Source organism: Microcaecilia unicolor, chromosome 4 (assembly GCF_901765095.1).
Source record: "Microcaecilia unicolor chromosome 4, aMicUni1.1, whole genome shotgun sequence".
NCBI lineage: Eukaryota > Metazoa > Chordata > Amphibia > Gymnophiona > Siphonopidae > Microcaecilia > Microcaecilia unicolor.
The window spans coordinates 344522144-344543228 of record NC_044034.1 but is presented as its reverse complement, the minus strand read 5'-3'; the positions used below and the strand labels follow the sequence as shown (position 1 = coordinate 344543228).

Sequence of the window (21085 nt, the reverse complement as noted above, 5' to 3'; positions counted from 1 at the left end):
GACTGTTCCCAATAAATTATGGTGTTGGGGCTTTAAGGTATTTAATTATTAACTAGGGGATGGGACTTGATATACCATCTTTCTATGGTTACAATCAAAGCAATTTACATATTATATTCAGGTACTTATTTTGTACCTGGGGCAACAGAGGGTTAAGTGAGTTGCCTAGACTCACAGGGAGCTGTACTGGGAATTGAACCCACTTCACCAGGATCAAAGCCTGCTGTAATAACCACTAGGCTGCCTCCACTCCAAAAAGAAAAATGTTTGATCAACTATGAAGTGCATTTCTCCTTGGAATATGGACTTTTGAAACATGACATAATGCAGGGGAGATATGATTTCTTTTAAAGCAGTATGAATGAAACATGCCTAGACCAGTTGCTGAGTCAACTTTGCCTGCTAATTTTAGCAAATTGTCAAACTGCTGCTCCAGAAGAGAGATTTTAGGCCAGCTTCAGAGTCCAGGAATAGTCTAATGGTTAGTGCAGTGGCCTGAGAACAAGGAGAATTGGCTTCAATTCCCACTGCAGCTCCTAGTAGCTCTGGGCAAATCACTTAACTTTCCATTGCCCCAGAAACAAAATAAGTATATGCATATAATACTTTGATTGCAACCACAGAAAGGTGACATCTCATTTACCTTTTGGATTAGTGAAAGCTAAATCCTAGTGCATTATGAACCTGCTACACTGAATAATCAGGATCTAATATAGCACACTGCTTTAGGATGTAAGTTTGAAACCAGGACTGGTCAAAAAGTCTCCCGCTTGGAACTGGGCAACTTGGTAGCTCAGCTTTAGAACAGTGGTTCCCAAACCTGTTGTAGAGGACCCTCAGCCAGTCAGCTTTTTGGAATATCTAAAATGAATATGCACGAGATAGATTTACATATACTAGCTACAATGCATGCAAATTATTCTCATGAATATTATCGATACCCTGAAAACCCAACTGGCTGGGGGTCCTCCAGGTTTGGGAACCACTGCCTTGAGATGTGCACTTTGATTCTCTGTTAAGATGCTCCTGTATGCTCTTGGGCACACGTTTGGAAATGTGTTGCAAATACCTTGTGCAAATACCTGTATCTGATTGGTTCATACAGTTTTTTACAATCATTGCCAGGACATATGATAAAAATTCCAACACGAATGTGAATTTGGCAGCACTGAGTTCAAAGGCACTGTACAAATGTATAAATACAAGTAGTGAGAGTGAAATATTGCTATATGGGATATGTTTGAAGCAGTGCACTGCACTGACTGGGTGCATTTTACTTTGGAGAATATTGTCAGTTTATAGTTAAAATCTGCCACCTCAGACGGGAATATTTACTGCTAAGGCTATAATCACAAGGGGATATCTGTTTCATAGGTTTCCTGCTTTTCTAAAAGCACAGCCAGCTATGACCATTTTTTCTGCTGCTGTTATACATATTAATCCATGTCAAATCGGTTTTGTGCATAGACTAAACCGCTATGATCAATTAATCTTGCAATGGCAGAATATCAAGTTCTCAATAAACTATAGACAAGGAAAACGGCAAAGCCTTAGTTGAAAAGAGTTTGCCAAAGCCCATGAACTAGAAAAAAGCTCTGGAAGCAGTCTCATATCCTCTTTTGCCTGTGCAGTATGAAAGTATGTAAAAAGTGATTTTCTCCCACGCGATAAGCAATATTTCCTGGAAGTGACAGAACAGCTATGCAGAAGGGCACCAAAGAGCTCACTGTAGGGCCATGACGTTTGCCAGCAGTGGATCACTTTAGTAGTACGCAGTAGAATGCACTCCTGTAATGCTTTCTTCAATTTGCTGGCCACTGAAGTTAGAAACATTCATCCTATTATTTCATTCTTTTGGCAACATCTGAATAAGCTAACACAATCTCTCGATCTGCTGGGCAGGTACTTATGAACTCATCTCTAGCATAGGCATTGTTCAGATATCTCCAGAGGCCAGAGAGATCATCTGGGAACTCAAAATTCCTGTATTTCTTTGCCACCACCTGAAAAAAAAAAAGAGAGGTTAGTACATAATTGGCCAATGCCCTATCCAAATTAGGTTTAAATCCATTTATTTACGCAGATGATGTTACATCAGAAGCTTAGCTGAAATTGGGTGGCGGAGCAGGTGGGGAGAAGAGGGGTTGGTGGTTGGGAGGCTAGGATAGGGCAGACTTATATGGTCTGTACCAGAGCCGGTGATGGGAGACGGGACTGGTGGTTGGGAGGCGGGAAATACTGCTGGGCAGACTTATGCGGTCTGTGCCCTGAAAAAGACAGGTACAAATTCAAGATATGAGTTTATCTTGGGCAGACTAGATGGACCATGCAGGTCTTTTTCTGCCGTCATCTACTATGTTACTATGTTACCCTTTAGACAGAACTTGGATGAAATTACCAATCAAATCAATAGTGTCAAGCACTAAGCATCATGCAAATAGGAACAACAAACATACTCTGAAATGTCTATATGCAAATGCTAGAAGACTAAGAAACAAGATGGGAGAGTTGGAATATATTGCACTAAATGAAAAATTGGATATAATAGGCATTACTGAGACCTGGTGGAAGGAGGATAACCAGTGAGACACTGTCATACCGGGGTACAAAGTATATCGTAGTGATAGGGTGGACCGGACTGGTGGAGGGGTAGCATTGTATATTAATGAGAGCCTTGACTCAGATAGATTACAAATTCAGCAGGACACAAATCACACCTTTGAATCACTGTGGGTTGAAATTCCATGTAGAAAAGGGAAAAGGACGGTGATAGGAGTGTACTACTGTCCGCTTCGCCAGGATGAGCAGGAGGACACAGAAATGATAAAAGAAATCAGAGACGCAAACAAAATGGGCAATGCGATAATAATGGGGGACTTCAATTACCCAAATATAGACTGGGCAAATGTGACATCGGGACACGCTAGAGAGGTACAATTCCTTGATGAAATCAAGGACAGTTTTATGGAGCAGCTGGTGCAGGAGCCAACGAGAGAAGGAAAAATTCTAGACTTGGTCCTTAGTGGAGCGCATGATCTGGTGGGGAACGTTATGGTACTGGGACCGCTTGATAACAGTGATCATAATATGATCAGTTTTGATATCAACCTTGAAGTAACTATACATAGGAAGTCAAATACATTAGCGTTTAACTTTAAAAAAGGAGAATATGATAAAATGAGAAGAATGGTTAAGAAAAAACTTAGAGGGGCAACTGAGAGGGTAAAAACTGTACAACAGGTATGGATGCTATTCAAAAATACCATCTTGGAGGCCCAGGCCAAACATATTCTGCGAATTAGAAAAGAAAGACGGAAGTCCAAAAGACAGCCAGCGTGGTTAAAAAGTGAGGTGAAGGAAGCTATTAGGGCTAAAAGAAACGCCTTCAGAAAATGGAAGAAGGAACCGTCTGAAAATAACAAGAAGCAGCATAAGGAGTGTCAAAGTAAATGCAAGGCGCAGATAAAGAAGGCCAAGAGGGATTACGAAAAAAAGATAGCAGTAGAGGCAAAAAAACATAGTAAAAAATTTTTTTCGGTATATTAAAAGCAGGAAGACGGCAAAAGAATCGGTTGGGCCGCTGGATGATCGAGGGGTAAAAGGGGCGATCAAGGAAGACAAAGACGTAGCGGAGGGATTAAATGAATTCTTTGCTTCTGTCTTCACCGAGGAAGATTTGGGTGGGATACCGGTGTCGGAAATGGTATTTCAAGCGGACGAGTCAGAGAAACTTACTGAATTCATGGAGGACGTAATGGGGTAGTTCGGCAAACTGAAGAGTAGCAAATCACCTGGACCGGATGGTATTAATCCTAGAGTACTGATAGAACTGAAAAATGAACTTGCGAGCTACTGTTAGTGATATGCAATTTATCCTTAAAATCGAGCATGATACTGGAAGATTGGAGGGGAGATCCGGGAAATTATAGACCGGTGAGTCTGACGTTGGTGCCAGGGAAAATGGTAGAGGCTATTATTAAAAACAAAATTACAGAGCACATCCGAGGACATGGAATACTGAGACCAAGTCAGCACGGCTTTAGTGTGGGAAAATCTTGCCTGACCAATTTACTTCAATTCTTTGAAGGAGTAAACAGACATGTGGACAAAGGGGAGCTGGTTGATATTGTGTATCTAGATTTTCAAAAGGAGTTTGACAAGGTGCCTCATGAAAGGCTACAGAGGAAATTGGAGGGTCATGGGATAGGAGGTAATGTCCTATTGTGGATTAAAAACTGGTTGAAGGATAGGAAACAGAGAGTGGGGTTAAATGGGCAGTATTCACAATGGAGAAGGGTAGTTAGTGCGGTTCCTCAGGGGTCAGTGCTAGGACTGCTGCTGTTTAATATATTTATAAATGATTTAGAGATGGGAGTAACTAGCGAGGTAATTAAATCTGCTGATGACACAAAGTTATTCAAAGTCGTTAATTTGCGAGAGGATTGTGAAAAATTACAGAAGGACCTTACGAGACTGGGCAGCTAAATGGCAGATGATGTTTAATGTGAGCAAATGTAAGGTGATGCATGTGGGAAAAAAGAACCCGAATTATAGCTACATCATGAAAGGTTCCACGTTAGGAGTTACGGACCAAGAAAGGGATCTGGGTGTCGTCGTTGATAATGCACTGAAACCTTCTGCTCAGTGTGCTGCTGCGGCTAGGAAAGCGAATAGAATGTTGGGTATTATTAGGAAAGGTATAGAAAACAGGTGTGAAGATGTTATAATGCCATTGTATCGTTCCATGGTGCGACCGCACCTTGAGTACTGTGTCCAATTCTGGTCGCCGCATCTCGAGAAAGATATAGTGGAATTGGAAAAGGTGCAGCGAAGGGCAACGAAAATGATAGTGGGGATAGGACGACTTCCCCATGAAGAAAGACTAAGGAGGTTAGGGCTTTTCAGCTTGGAGAAGAGACGGCTGAGAGGAGATATGATAGAGGTATATAAAATAATGAGTGGAGTGGAACAGGTGGATGTGAAGCATCTGTTCACGCTTTCCAAAAATAGTAGGACTAAGGGGCACGCGATGAAACTACAGTGTAGTATATTTAAAACAAATAGGAGAAAATTTGTCTTCACCCAAAGTGTAATTAAACTCTGGAATTCGTTGCCTGAGAGTGTGGTGAAGGTGGTTAGCTTGGCATAGTAGTAGTAGTAGCAGCAGAGTTTAAAAAGGGTTTGGACGGTTTCCTAAAGGACAAGTCCATAGACCGATACTAAATGGAAAAATCCAAAATTTCGGGAATAACATGTATAGAATGTTTGTACGTTTGGGAAGCTACCAGGTGCCCTTGACCTGGATTGGCCACTGTCAGGGACAGGATGCTGGGCTTGATGGGCCTTTGGTCTTTTCCCAGTATGGCATTACTTATGTACTTATGTAAATTACTCTTGGTTTGACCACAATGGACGAATGGGCTAACTTATTCCATCTGAAGTTGAATGCTGAAAAGACTCACTGTCTCATTTTATTGTCCCAGCATAACAAATATAATTCTACTACTTTAAATACTCCTAACCTTTCTCTACCTATTTTGGACAGTCTGAAACTCTTAGGGATTACAATTGATCGACACTTAACACTGGAGACCCAGATAACTCACACCAGAAAGAAAATGTTTTATTCAATGTGGAGACTCAAACAAATAATATCTTTTTTTCCCTGGAATGTCTTCCGCAATCTGATACAATCTATGGTTCTAAGCCAGATGGATAACTGCAACGCTATATATGCAGGCTGCAAAGAACATCTACTCAAGAAATTACAAACGGCTCAGAACACTGCGGCAAGACTGATCTTTGGAAAGTCCAAATTCGAATCTGCACAGCCTTTTCGCGAAAATCTGCACTGGCTTCCAGTTAAAGAACGAGTTGCATTTAAGATCTGCACCTTAATTCACAGGATAATCTACGGAGAAGTTCCAGAGTATATGCTTGAGTTAGTTGACTTACCATCTAGAAATAGATCTAGTCTCTCAGGATCTTACTTGAATTTACACTACCCAGATTGTAATGGCCTTAAGTACAAATCAATTTATGCCTCCAATTTCACATTTATAGGCACGCAGCTCTGGAATGCATTACCCAAATCAGTAAAATCTACCCAGATCTACCTAAATTTCAGAAAATTACTGAAGTCAGTACTGTTTAATAAGGCTTATTCTTCAGATCAAACATAATTCCCAGTATTAACAAGATTTCAAGAACTCTAATTATCTTTTTCATATTGCTGTTTAAATGTTATTTTTACCTTACTTTCAACTGTATAATTGTATTTCATGCAGATTGTGTAAGCCAGATTGAGCCTGCAGTTAGCAGGAAAATGTGGGATATAAATGTATTAATAAATAAATAAATAAAATAATTAGCATTTCTCTAGACATATGATTCATTTTCAATATTTGTGAAATATAGTAGGTCACTTCCACTTTCAAAACCCAATGCCACATCCAGACAACCTTCTGACACAGAGAGTGTGACCCGGTGCCCCCCTACATTGCAACCTGATTGACTGTTTGGATGAGAACAATTTGGTGAGATTGCCAATTTATGAAAGCCTTTGAAGTGTTCCAGATCACCCAGAGCTCCAGGAGATTGATCTGAAGATCAGCAGCAGAGAGAAAACTGTAAAATGGCTGTGGACATGGTATTTCTGAAACTTGAGTAACGGTGTAAGCTGGTAATGTATCAAATTAGACAAGTCATAAATGTGAATTCCAAATTTTTCATTACATAACATACTGAACACTCTACAATAACATAGTAGATAAGGGCAGATAAAGTTGTTCCATCCAGTTAGTATGGGTATAGAGTATACAAAGCAAACCTTAACAATGTGGATCTTTGGTAAGAGGTTACAGTCTGCTAAGGTGAGTTCATTGCCATCCAGGAATGGCCGTGTGGAAACTGTGAAGTCATCAGTACTATATGCATCAATCTCGTCAGGTAAAGGTGTATTCAAATAGTCATCCAGCTTTGTTAGTGCTTTTAGCAAAGCTTTTTCCAGACCTAGGAGCAATAAGGAGAAATGTCTTTAGAAAATGAAATTCATGGCCTGTTTTCTTTTATTTATTACATTTTCAATATAATTACAACACAACCCTTGTACAAGTAATACAGTGACAGAAAACATGAAAAGCAGAAAAAAATAGGAAGTAAACTAACAGAAACAAAGAGGGAATCATGCTTATAGCCCACACACAATATAGCCCACAAGTACTGGGGGTACAGAGAATGTAACAACCAGGGAGCTAACTAGGGAAAAAAAGATAACAGAAAAAAATCCCAACTGTAAGCAAGCATCTCAAACATACATAACAGACCAGAAACTTCCAACTTATACCGCAGAGACAGAGGGTATGGGAGCTACTCCCTCTGAGGCAAAATTCTTAATATTCATAAAAAAAACCTAAGCTGTTGAGGAATAAAGAAAACATATTGTACATTTTCATATCTCACCATACATTTACAAGGAAATCTTAATTGAAACACAGCAAGAGATGTTTCCTGGCACATTGCCAAAAACAATTTTTGCCTATCCTGGTAGCCCTGGAGAAGTCAGGAAACATCCATACTTTCTGTCCCTCAGACATGGAACCTTCCAAAATACGCATGCATCAATGAATTCAGATCCTGTTTAAATATAAGTGTGACTAGTAAAGTAGCTCTTTCCACTACTGCAGTAGCAGCTTGCAGAACTTCAGATGTATCCAAAGTATCAAATGAGGTTGCCAAAACATTCAAATCGTTCTCAGCTTCTCGTGCAGATACCGACTATCATGGCCTGTTTTCTACTGGTACTTCCAGAACTTGTTTAACTAAAATTATGTAGGTAATCTAATGAGAGTTTAACTATATAGCACACTGCTGAATTCCCCTTCACTGTAGCAGTTCTCTTCATGAGAAGACAGTCACCATATTAAACAAAACATTCATCTCTGTGAACTTTGTGTGGGCTAGATAAAATCTGTCCTATACCTCTACAAGATTGAAATCCTGTCCTTATATTTTATTTTTGTTACATTTGTACCCCGCGCTTTCCCGCTCATGGCAGGCTCAATGGAAGCAACCTAGGAAAACAATTCACAGACAAGGAGGAAATTCTATAACTTGGCACCTCAATGTAGGTGCCACAATGGTGCGTGTTGATCACTAATTCTATAACAGCATCTGGGCGCACCTATACCATCATAGAATACTAGATTAAAGCTGCTTTGGTACACCAAAATTTAGGCATGTTTAGATTACTCTGGAAATTAAGATGTATTAGATCGCATTTTAAGACTGTGTTTCATCTGATTGTACAGACGCTTTTGTTGGCACAATTTTTATATGATTGTAGAGAGATGCTTTTGTTTGCACAATTGGACTATTGTACCATCATCTATGTAGGCTGTACTGCAGCCATTCTGAAGCGGGCAATACAAAATACAGCAGCCCGCCCGATCTATAAAGTCTCCAGGTTTGAGAGTGCTAAACCTCTGCTTCTAAGCCTTCACTGGTTGCCAATTGAGGCGTGTTCTGTTTTTAAGTTATACTGCTTGTGTTTTGTTTTTTTTAATTCTTCACGGTCTGGCCCCGTTATATATGTTATCTCTGCTTGAGCTACTTGGTAAATATTATGTCTCTAATTTAAGACAGTATTTGAGGTTGCAATTTTCTTCGCCCCATAGGATACTTTATAAAACCGAATTAGAATTGTCTTTTACCTACCAAGAAGCCCAGCAGTGAAATAAACTACTGAAATACATAAAGCCATCAATTCAATTATGTGATGTTTTGGAAAGCTTTAAAAACGTGGTTATTTCAAAACTTGGTATCTTCTTAACTGTAGTATGTGGTGGCTTTTGTTTCAATGATTTTTAAATTAGTTATTGTACAGGGTTAATTCTTTGTATTGTTATAATTCTAGGATTATGTCCTACTTCTTTTTCTGATTGTAAGCTGCATCGATCCATAAATTGGTACATGTGGCATATAAGCATTAAATGTAATGTCTAAGTGGCCATACAACTCATGTAACTGATAGTATTCTACAAGTTGCATGTGTTGTTTGGCAACATGCCCATGGCCTACCCATAAACCGCCCATGTGTACGCCTCCCTTGCCATTTTGTTCTATAACCCTTGCATGCTATCTTATAAAATAGCATATAATGTGTAGGAGCAAAATAAGCCCTACATAAAGCACTATATATAGCACTGTATGTTCCTATGTATATGGGATTGTAATACACAGCACTATCCAGTATTAACAACCTGACTTTAAAATGCAGACTCTGACTTATTTCATCTTTCACTGTTAAAGAGTGTTGCTTAATTAGCCTCAGCCTTGCCAACAGACAAGAACACTGCCAAGGACGCCAATGTACCAGAATAACAATGTTGTTATCAACACCAACGTCACTGCCAGATCAGCCAAGAACTCTTGGAATTTCCCTGCACACCATTTATGAAACCACGGCTCATTGTCAAGGTGACTTCTTCAACGTGGCACCAGTGAGACAATGTTGTGGCCCCTGAAGTCACAACATTTAGGATAAACAAAGTTATTTGTGTTTCAACAACAAGGCCAGAATGTATCTCATTAGTCCACCTGCAGCTCGTGATTTCTGTATAAAAGAGGCTCATATCTGAGGAAAAAGGTTGCTGACATTCCATCTGAGCAGCCCGTGCTTTGCATATGACTGACCATCTGAAGAACATTCTTCCATCTGCTGGTTGTCTGCACCAGGTTGTATTGCTGCCATATGTAGTTGTTTTTTAAGTGCTATAAGTTTAGAGTAACTGACTAAATTATAAGTCTTAGGGTAATTTGCATTTACTCTGAGCTGTTTCTATGATACAACCTTCATTGTCTTCATTCTTGCCTTTTAATTTTGTTTTTGCTGCTATTGTAAATTAATAAGCAATCTATTTTTATAATACCCTTGGGTATGAAGTTAGTTCTGTTATTGTTTGGGCATTATGAATTTGGGTCTTTAGATAAAAGGGAACACAATTGTTTTCCAGACACTACTTGTCTAATCTACTGTATATAATTCAAAGTACATTCAGAACTAAATAACATACACAATTTTTTTTAATATTACCAATGTTACCTGTTAAAGGTTATTCAATCCCTCCCATTCCAACCAAATGCTAAAATCTAATTAAATTAACAATAGATTTTGTAAATTTTTAAGAGGTGCTCAGTTCATACTTCAGTCAAAATCCAAATGAAAAAGACTTACTGAGTCAAGAACCATTACTGAACCACTTGTGTTCTTTCATATATGCATACCTATACCCAAGTGATGTTAACAAGTATCGCCTAAGTAGAATACCTATCAAAATCATGCAATAATTCACAACACAGAAAATGCCAGCATAACCAATCAAATAAACAAAAACAATCCATATTATTGAGACCCAAGTGAATCCTGGCAAAAACTGCATGATATGCTGCAAAGACTTTTCTTGCCCAAGAGTGCACAAAGACTTTTCCTGCCCATGAGTGCACTCTTTCACAATAACATTTAAATCAAAACGGAAGCCTTTTCTTATCTTATGCACAGTATACAAAGGCTCTATGAAGTGATGTTGCCAGAGTCTAAATAGGCTCATTAATATCTTCTCAGTCCAGAAAAATCTTTATCCATTCACCAACAGTATCAAACTCATGTGATGTTCCCTCGTGTCATATTAAAGATGTTCCCTCATTTTGTCTTTTTAATTTTTTTAAATCAGTCCTGAGTTTTGTATTACTTCTTCAGGAGAAAACAACTGTAAAAATACTAAATTCCCATCACCACAATTCCACCCCTTAAAAACCAATATTATCACTATACCATTCAAAAATAATCACACACCCACAAAATATTCACATAATCACACATGTAACATAATAGAAATTAAACGATAAATTCTAATATCAAAACACATATATCAAACTAGTTTTGGTTGCTTACCAAATGGGAACCTCACTACTCCCAGAGCGAATAATCATGAATTAAATTAACCATCAAAACAAGCTACAATTTAAACCCTTACCGCGGCAGGATATGATGGCACAACAGGAAACATCATTTAAATCTAAGGCCACCCTTAAAATTACCATTCCACGTCCTTATTCACCATGTCCCAGTAAAATACAAAACGTTGTTCCTTTTGAAGAACTTTTGAGACGTTGCCACCCCATAAAAGACACACCTGTAAAAAACTAAAAATCGTAAATCTTAAACCACGTGCAGTTATTCCCTCCAGTGGTTCACTAAAGGTACATCAACGTTGTTCAATCTTAAATTACTCAAATGTTCTCCTATGCGAGTAATGATGCTTCTTCTAGGCTTGCTGATATAATAAAGACCACGTGGGCAAGCAATGCAATATGCTACACATTCACTTGTGCAGTTCGTTTTCTGCTGTAGGTAAAAAGTCTGTGTTGATCTTGGAATGTTAATGCAATCAGTTTGTAAAGCGTATTAGCAATATACACACTTCCCATGACCTTTGGGGCCAATCAAAGGGGATTTAGAATTAGACAAAATCCCCCCCCCCCCCCATTTCAACTCCGTTTATAAGCAAATTTTGGTCTCTCCTGTAATTGTGGGTGAACTACAGAAAGAAGACAACTTATTTATTTATTTATTAGGATTTATTTACCGCCTTTTTGAAGGAGTTCACTCAAGGCAGTGTACAGTAAGAATAGATCAAACATGAGCAATAGACAATTACAGCAGTAAAAATATTCAAAAACAATACAAAGTATGGAATGGTATACTAGCAATGTGAACACAATAGGTAATAGAACATTATAATTGGTAGTGAAGGGTAGTGAACTTGCCACAAGTCTTATGAGATCTCTATACCATGGTCCCCTTGGCCATTCTGGAGCTACCAACACCACCAGTCCTTGATGGCTCTCTATCTATTGAAAATCCCTGCCCAAGAAAGGCCATGGGGGAAAAACATAAATGAGATCATGGAAGGACCACAATCACAGCAATGCATCTATCCCCCCCTCTAAATGCCACTCCTTTTTCTGTCAAAAAAGTCTCAGGGCTTTAGTGTTCTGAAAGTGGCTATTGAGCTTATTTTCAAAAGAGATCTACGGCCATCTTCCGACACAAATTGGGAGATGGCCGGCGATCTCCTGATCCCGGCCAAATCGGTATAATCGAAAGATGATTTTGGCCGGCCCCAACTATTTTTCATCGCGGAGCCGGCCAACCTTCAAGGGAGGGTACAGACGGCGGGACGGGGGCGGGGTGGGGGCATGGTTACGAGATAGCCGGCTTAACCCCATAATGGAAAAAAGATGGCCGGCTCAGATGAACATTTCGCCAGCTGTACTTGCTCCATTTATTTTTCGGTCCAAGTCACAAAAAAGTGCCCCAATTGACCAGATGACCACCAGAGGGAAACGGGGATGACCTCCCCTTACTCCCCCAGTGGTCACCAACCCCCTCCCACCCAAAATATTTTTTTAAAAAAAGTTTTTGCCAGCCTGAAATGTCATACCCAGCTCCCTGACAGCAGTATGCAGGTCCCTGGAGCCAGGGCCGCCGAGAGGGGGGGACAAGGGGGACAAAATTCCCGGGAACCGGGCCTCCGGGGGGGGGGGGGGCGGGCCTGGCACCGCAGTCCCACCCGCCACCGAGCCCCTTCCACCCGAACCCCCGCCAGCAGAAGTGCTGTCTTCTGACTTCGGCGTGTGCGGCCCACACAGACGTGCTCCTCTCAGCTGATCTTCGCTGTGCTGTGTAGTGCGTCGGTGCGTCTGATGTCCTGCACGTGCAGGACGTCAGATGCACTGAAGCCCTGCACAGGACAGCAAAGATCAGCTGAGAGGAGCGCATCTGTGTGGGCCGCGCATGCCAGAGTCTCAGAAGGCAGCACTTCTGCTGGCGGGGGTTCGGGTGGAAGGGGCCCGGTTGCGGAGGCGGGTGGGACTGTGGTGCCGGGCCCTCCTCAGGGGGAGCGGCGACAACCTGGGGGTGGCAGTGGGGGCGGGGCTGGGGGCCCGGGGGCGACCTTGTCCCGGGCCCGGCCTCTCGGCGGCCCTGCCTGGAGCAGTACTTAGTGGGTGCAGTGCACTTCAGGCAGGTGGACCCAGGCCCATCCCCCACTACCTGTTACACTTGTGGTGGTTAATGATGAGCCCTCCAAAACCCATTGTACCCACATGTAGGTGCCCCCTTCACCCCTTAGGGCTATGGTAATGGTGTAGAGTTGTGGGCAGTGGGTTTTGGGGGGATTTGGGGGGCTCAGTATCTAAGGTAAGGGAGCTATGCACCTGGGAGCTATTTTTTTTTTAATTTCTAGAAGTGCCCCCTAGAGTGCCCGGTTGGTGTCCTGGCATGTGAGGGGGGCCAGTACACTACAAATGCTGGCTCTTCCCACAACCAAATGCCTTGCATTTCGCCGGGTTTGAGATGGCCTCGCCCAGGTTCCATTATGGCTGAAAAATGAAGCTGGCCATCTCCTCTACACCCGGCGATCGATTTAGCCGGCCACAACCGTATTTCGAAAATACGGTAGGCTCCACCCCATTGCGGAGCCGGCCCCGAAGATGGCCGGCCATCTATTTGGCCGGCGCCGTTTGATTATGCCCCTCTCTGAGATCCATAATTAGATGTCCCCAGTGATGCATAATGCTGTTGAACATTTCCTCGGCTAGGCTCCATTTGCCCAAATCCAAGAAGTTTCTACTTAGAAAATCTACTTGCACATTCGCTATGCCCACTATTTGAGAGGATGATAGGGCAAGAAGGTGACTCTCTACCCAAAGCATTACAATGTTCATTTCCTTTGCTACATGCTGACTTTTCATTTTTCCTTGAAGACTGACAAATGCCACTATTGTTGCATTGTCTAATAAAACTTGTACTGCTTTGCTACCCAGAGGAAACTGAAAACTGAGCAATACCAGAGGAATGGCTCTTGCTTTGAACGGACTGATAGGTCACGGATATAGCCAGGGACGCCGAGAGACTGGGCCGGGCCTGGGGCAAGGCCGCTCCCGGGGCCCCCCCCCCCCCCCCCCCCCCCCACTGAGGTCGTCATCTTCACCGCCCCCCCTCCACCCGCCACCCTCCGTCCACCACCGGGCCTGGCCTCCTTGAATTCAAATCATAATGCCTCACCTCGACCTCACTCCATGTGAAAGAAGCGCAGCAGCGGCAGTCTGCAGATCACCTCCCTTCGGGTCTTCCCTCCCTGAGTTACGTCAGACAAGGGCGGGACACATGGAGGGAAGGCACTAAGGAGGTGATCTGCAGACTGCCGCTGCTGCGCTTCTTTCACACGGAACGAGGTCTAGGTGAGGCGCTATGATTTGAATTCAGGGAGGCCTGGCCCGGTAGTGGACGGAGGGGGGCGGGTGGAGGGGAGTGTGGTGCCGGGCCTGGGGAATTTTGTCCCCTCTGCCCCCTCTCTCGGCGGCCCTGGATATAGTGAAGATACTTATCTGTAGCAGGTATTCTCTGAGGACAACAGGCTGATTGTTCTCACATGTGGGTCAACGTCTGCGTTGGCCCAGGAATCGGCATTTTACAAGCAAAATATAAAAAAGTTTTACCTAAGTAAATAAGTATTGCCATACTGGGAAAGACCAAAGGTCCATCAAGTCCAGCATCCTGTTCCCAACAGTGGCCAATCCAGGTCACAAATACCTGGCAAGATCCCCAAAAAGGCTGATTGTTCTCACAAACCCGCCCACCTCCCCTTTGGAGTTGTTAGTTGTTTCTTTATATGCTTTTGATTTAACTGAGGAATGTGTTCACGCGACAGGCGGGAAATCGGTCCGTGCATGTACAGTGCACGTGCGCCAGAGTCTTCTGGCATGCATGCAGTGTGCACCGCGCATGCGCAGACCAATTTCCCGCCCATCGCGCGAATGCGTTCCTCAGTTAAATCAAACGCATAAAAAGAAACAAATCAGCTCCAAAGGGGAGGTGGGTGGGTTTGTGAGAACAATCAGCCTGCTGTCCTCGGAGAATACCTGTGCAGGTATGTATCTTCGCTTTCTCCGAGGACAAGCAGGTTGCTTGTTCTCACATGTGGGGTATCCCTAGCAACCAGGCTCACTCAAAACAATGAACATTGGTCAATTGGGCCTCACAACGGCGAGGACATAACTTAGATTGACCTGAAACCATAAACAACTAACTGAGAGTGCAGCCTGGAACAGAACAAAAATGGGTCTAGGGGGGTGGAGTTGGATTCTAAACCCCAAACAGATTCCTCAGCACTGGCTGCCCAAACCTACTGTTGGGTCGGGTATCCTGCTGAAGGCAGTAGTGAGATGTGAGTGTGTGGACTGATGACCACGTTGCAGCCTTGCAAATCTCTTCAATGGAGACTGCCTTTAAGTGAGCCACTGACGCAGCCATGGCTCTGACATTGTGAGCCATGACATGGCCCTCTAGAGTCAACCCAGTTTGGGCATAAGTGAAGGAAATGCAATCTGCTAGCCAATTGGAGATTGTACGTTTCCCGATGGCGACTCCCCTCCTGTTGGGATTGAAAGAAAGAAACAGCTGGGCGGACTGTCTAAAGGGATTTGTCCGCTCCACGTAAAAGGCCAATGCTCTCTTGCAGTCCAAGGTGTGCAAACTGCTTTCACCAGGGCGGGTATGAGGACAGGGAAAGAATGTTGGCAAGACAATTGACTGGTTCAAATGGATCTCCGACACTACCTCTGGCAGAAACTTAGGGTGCTGGCAGAGGACTACTCTGTTGTGATGAAATTTGATATAAGGTGCATGTACTACTAAGGCTTGAAGCTCACTGACCCTACGAGCTGACATAACAGCCACCAAGAAAATGACCTTCCAGGTCAAGTACTTCAGATGGCAGGAAATCAGTGGCTCAAAAGGAGCTTTCATCAGCTGAGTGAGAACGACGTTCAGATCCCATGTCACTGGTGGAGGTTTGAAAGAGGGCTTTGACAAAAGCAAACCTCTCATGAAGCGACCAACTAAAGGCTGTCCAGAGATAGGCTTACCCTCTACAAGGCAATGATAAGCACTAATCACACTAATGTGAAATCTTACGGAGTTGGTCTTGAGACCAGACTCTGACAAGTGTAAAAGGTATTCAAGCAGGGTTCGTGTAGGACAAGAAAGAGGATCTAGGGTCTTGCTGTCACACCAGACTGCAAATCTCCTCCATTTGAAAAAGTAACACTTCTTCGTGGAATCTTTTCTGGAAGCAAGCAAGACTCAGGAGACACTCTCTGAAAGACTCAAGGAGGTGAATTCTAAGCTCTCAACATCCAGGCCGTGACAGCGAGAGACTGGAGGCTGGGATGCAGAAGCGACCCCTCGTTCTGAGTGATAAGGGTTGGAAAACAGTCCAATCTCCACGGTTCTTCGGAGGACAACTCCAGAAGAAGAGGGAACCAAATCTGACGAGGCCAGAAAGGTGCAATCAGGATCATGGTTCCGCAGTCTTGCTTGAGTTTCAGCAAAGTCTTCCCTACTAGAGGTATGGGAGGATATGCATACAGAAGGCCTGTTCCCCAATGTAGGAGAAAGGCATCTGACACTAGTCTGTAGTGGGCCTGAAGTCTGGAACAGAATTGATGGACCTTGTGATTGATCTGAGTGGCAAAAAGATCCACAGAGGGGGTGCCCCACGCTCGGAAGATCTTGCGGACTACACCCATATTCAGTGACCACTTGTGAGGCTGCATTATCCTGCTCAACCTGTTGGCCAGACTGTTGTTTACACCTGCCACATAAGTGGCTTTGAGAAACATGCCGTGACGGCGAGCCCAAAGCCACATCTGGACAGCTTCCTGACAAAGAGGGCGAGATCCGGTGCCCCCCTGCTTGTTGGTGTAATACATGGCAACCTGACTGTCTGTCTGAATCAAAATGATTTGGTTGGACAGCCGATCTCTGAAAGCGTTTATAGCATTCCAGATCACTCTTAATTCCAGGAGACTGATCTGGAGACCTTTTCCCTGAAAGGACCAGGCTCCCTGAGCATGGAGCCCATCAACATGAGACCCCCACCCCAGGAAAGATGCATCCGTCGTCAGCACTTTTCGTGGCTAAGGAACTTGGAATGGTTGCCCCATGGTCAAATTGGATCGAATTGTCCACCACTGAAGAGAATTTCGAAATTCGGTGGACAAGTTGGATTTCATCCTCTAGATCCCCCGCAGCTTGAAATCACTGGGAAGCTAGGGTCCATTGAGCTGATCTCATATGTAGGCATGCCATGGGCATTACATGAACTGTGGAAGCCATGTGCCCCAGAAGTCTCAGCATCTGCCGAGCCGTGACCTGCTGAGATGCTCGAACCATGGACACCAGGGACAGAAGGTTGTCCGCCTTTGCCTCGGGAAGATAAGCTCGAGCTTGTCCAGCAGAGCTCCAATGAATTCCAATTTTTGGACTGGGGTGAGATGGGACTTGGGATAATTGATGACAAACCCCAGTAGCTCCAGCACCCAAATAGTCATTCGCATGGACTCCAGAGCACCTTCCTTGGAGGTGCTCTTCACCAACCAATCGTTGAGATAAGGAAACACATGCACTCCCAGCCTGCGTAGCGACACTGCAACTACAGCTAGACATTTGGTAAACACTCTGGGTGCAGACGCCAGCAGGGCCGTGCCAATACGGTAAGTGGGGTAAGCATGGCAGGGGGCGCCATCCTTTGAGGGGCGCCACCGCACCATGCATACCTCACCCTTTTCTCTCCCACAGCAAGATCCCTTTCCTTTTTAATCCTTTTAATTTTACCTCCGTCCAGCAGCGCAGCGTCAGTGCAGGAGGCGGCGCTCCCGACATGTCTAGCCTTCCCCTTCGCTCATGTACCGCCTTCTTCTGACGTCATTTCCTTGACGTCAGAAGAAGGCAGAACATGAGCGAAGGGGAAGGCTAGACACGTCGGGAGCGCCGCCTCCTGCACTGACACTGCGCCTGTGCTGCCAGATGGAGGTAAATTTAAAAGAAAAAAAAAGGAAAGGGATATTGGAAGGGGGGGGGGGGGAGAAGAGGGCGGGCAGTTGGGACATGGGAGCGGGAGGGCAGGGGAGAGAGGAGCATGCGAGGGCAGGGTTCATGGAAGGGAGAGAGGGGAATTGCTGGATAGGGTCAGGGATGAAGGGAGGGGGCAAGGGACAGATGGGCATGGATGGATGGGAGGGTAGGGCTCAGGGAGAGAAGGGAATTGCTGGATAGGGATGAATGGAGGGGGCAGGGGACAGATGGGCATGGATGGATATGGATTGAAGGCAGGGCTCAGGGAGAGAGGAGAAATTGCTGGACATAAAGGGGAGGGAAGAGAGATGAAGGAGATGAAATGAGGGAAAAGGAAGAGAGGAGAAAAACTGCACATGGATGTAGAAAATAGGCAGAAGCTGAGGACCAGAAATGAAGAAGAAAGGAGGAAAGGAAAGAAATAAATGGAAAGGAAGCCCTGGAAACGGAGTTAAGAGGACAGATAGCAGCAGAATCAGATACTGGGCCAGCATGATCAGAAAAAGAAAGTCACCAGACAACAAAGGTAGAAAAAAATCATTTTATTTTCATTTTAGTGTTTGGAATATGTCCACTTTGAGAATTTACATCCGCTATCTTATTTTGCAATGTATAGCAATTTGTTTCTAAGAATATTGCTGACAATTCCTGTCAGTGTGGCAAGTGGTGAGCGATCATTTTCACCGGGGGGGGGGGGGGGGGGGGCGCGCCAACTGATAGTCTGCAGGGGGGCGCCAGAGACCCTAGGCACGGCCCTGGATGCCAGGCCTAAAGGCAGTACACAGTACTGAAAGTGCTGTGTTCCCAGCCGAAATCAAAGATACTTCCTGTGAGCTGGAAGTATCGAGATGTGTGTGTAAGCATCCTTTAAGTTCAGAGAGCATAGCCAATCGTTTTCCTGAATCATGGGAAGAAGGGTGCCTAGGGAAACCATCCTGAACTTTACTCGGATAAGAAATTTGTTCAGGGCCCTTAGGTCTAGGATGGGACACATCTCCCCTGTTTTCTTTTGCACAAGGAAGTACCTGGAATAGAATCCCAGCACTTCTTCCCCTGGTGGAACGGGTTCGACCGCTTGGGCCTGTAGAAAGGCGGAGAGTTCCTCTGCAAGTATCTGCTTGTGCTGGGAGCTGTAGGACTGAGCTCCCGGTGGGCAATTTGGAGGCTTGGAGTCCAGATTGAGGGTGTATCCTAACCAGACAATTTGAAGAACCCACCGGTCGGAGGTTATAAGAGGCCACCTTTGGTGAAAAAACATTAACCTCCCCCCAACCGGCAAGTCGTTCGATACAGACACGTTTACTGAGGCTATGCTGAACTGGAGCCAGTCAAAAGCCCGTCCCTTGCTTTTGCTGGGGAGCCGCAGTGGCCTTAGGCGCACACTGTTGACGAGAATGAGCGCGCTGGGACGGAGCCTGGGCAGGCTGCCGAGAAGCAGAAGTGTACCTACGCCTAGCATAGGAATAGGGAGCACTCCTTTTTCCCTCCAAAAAACCTCCTAGATGAGGAGGTAGTAGCAGAAGACGCCCGGCGGGAGAGAGAATCCATAGCATCATTGTGCTTCTTGATCTGGTCAACCAGATCCTCTACTTTCTCACCAAAAAGCTTATCCCCCCGGCAAGGAACATCTGCCATCCACTGCTGGACCGAATGATCCAGGTCAGAGACATGCAGCCATGAGAGTCTGCGTATCACTATACCTTGGGCAGTGATCCTGGATGCTACATCAAAAGTGTCGAATGTACCCCTGGCCAGGAATTTACGACACGCCTTCTGCTGCCTGACCACCTGGCGAAAAGGCTTGGCCTGCTGTGGAGAGAGTGCATCAACCAAGCTGGACAGTTGCCTCACCAAGTTCCACAAGTGGACGCTCGTGAAGAGCTGGTATGTTAGGATCTTGGCAGCGAGCATAGCAGCCTGATACGCCTTCCTCCCAAAAGAGTCCAAGGTTCTAGATTCTCTACCTGGGGGCACCGAGGCATAGTCCCTAGTGCTCTTGGCAGCGAGCATAGCAGCCTGATATACCTTCCTCCCAAAAGAGTCCAAGGCATAGTCCCTAGTGCTCTTGGCAGTTTTGAAGGTGGAGTCCACCACCACGGAATTATGAGGTAGCTGAGACCTCATCACTCCAGGCTCACCGTGGATCCGATATTGGGATTCAGTTTTTTTCGGGATCACGGGATTAGACAGAGGGAACGACCAGTTTCGCATAAGGATTTCCTTCAGTACATTATGCAAAGGAGCTGTTGCAGCCTCTCTAGGTGGAGAAGGATAATCCAGGACCTCGAGCATCTCATCCTCAACCTGCATAGGGAAGGGAATAGCTGCAGCCATTTCCCGGACAAAGGAGGTAAAAGATAGACTCTCCGGTGGAGAAAGTCTCCTTTTTGGTTCAGGGGAAGGTTCAGAGGGAATCCCATAGGACTCGTCAGAAGAAAAGTACCTGGGATCTTCCTCTTCCTCCCACGAACGCTCATCTTCAGTATCAGACAAGACATCCCTCAGATCAGTCCGAAACTGAGCCTGCCTCGACGCCGAGGAACGACGTCTTCAATGGCAGTGCGGAGAAGTCGACGCTCACCTGGACTCCAGTGAAGCTTCCTCCACCTACGTCGAAGGGGAGTTGACCTGGGTGGCAGCCAACACCGATGCTTCAGGCGGCACCGAGGTCGGGGACCTCACCACAGGCGAAGGGCCAGATGCCGCTGCAACAGATGGTACGGAAGGCGCAAGCACCCTTGACACCGAAGCAGACTGGCACAGCAATCCTTCCAGAAGTTCTGGAAGCTGGGCCCTGATCCACTCGTCGAGTGCCGAAGTCGGACAAGGCTGCGGGGTTGGTAAAGGAGCTGGTGGCAGAATCTGTTGAGGCTCAGGAGCAGGTACCGGGATGCCAGAAGACAGACGCATCGGCACCTCCTGAATAGAGGGGGAGCGAACCTCTTGGCGCCAATGCTTCTCGGGTGCTGATTACCTCAACGCCCTGGAGCTCCCGGCACCGTGTGTCGAAGGAGAACGATGACGGTGCTTCTTCGCCTTTGCTTGATGCACGTTATCGAAACTCCTCGGTACCAATGAGGAGGATGTGGAATCCTCACACCTCCT

At 44.9% G+C, this 21085-nt stretch overlaps 1 protein-coding gene across 6 annotated transcripts in view; it reads right to left on the bottom strand.

Annotated features, from left to right (window-relative positions):
* Positions 1-852: 852 nt before the first annotated feature.
* CLIC6 (chloride intracellular channel 6) overlaps positions 853-21085 on the bottom strand; it is a 145289-nt gene continuing 125056 nt past the window's right edge. For all 6 annotated transcript variants that reach the window (XM_030202185.1, XM_030202181.1, XM_030202182.1 and 3 more), the window contains exons 5-6: positions 6830-7011; positions 853-2003 (exon numbers count right to left, since the gene is read on the bottom strand). In XM_030202185.1, coding sequence (XP_030058045.1) covers positions 1842-2003; positions 6830-7011 — 344 coding nt within the window. In that variant the 3' untranslated portion in view covers positions 853-1841. The remainder of the gene's footprint in view (positions 2004-6829; positions 7012-21085) is intronic.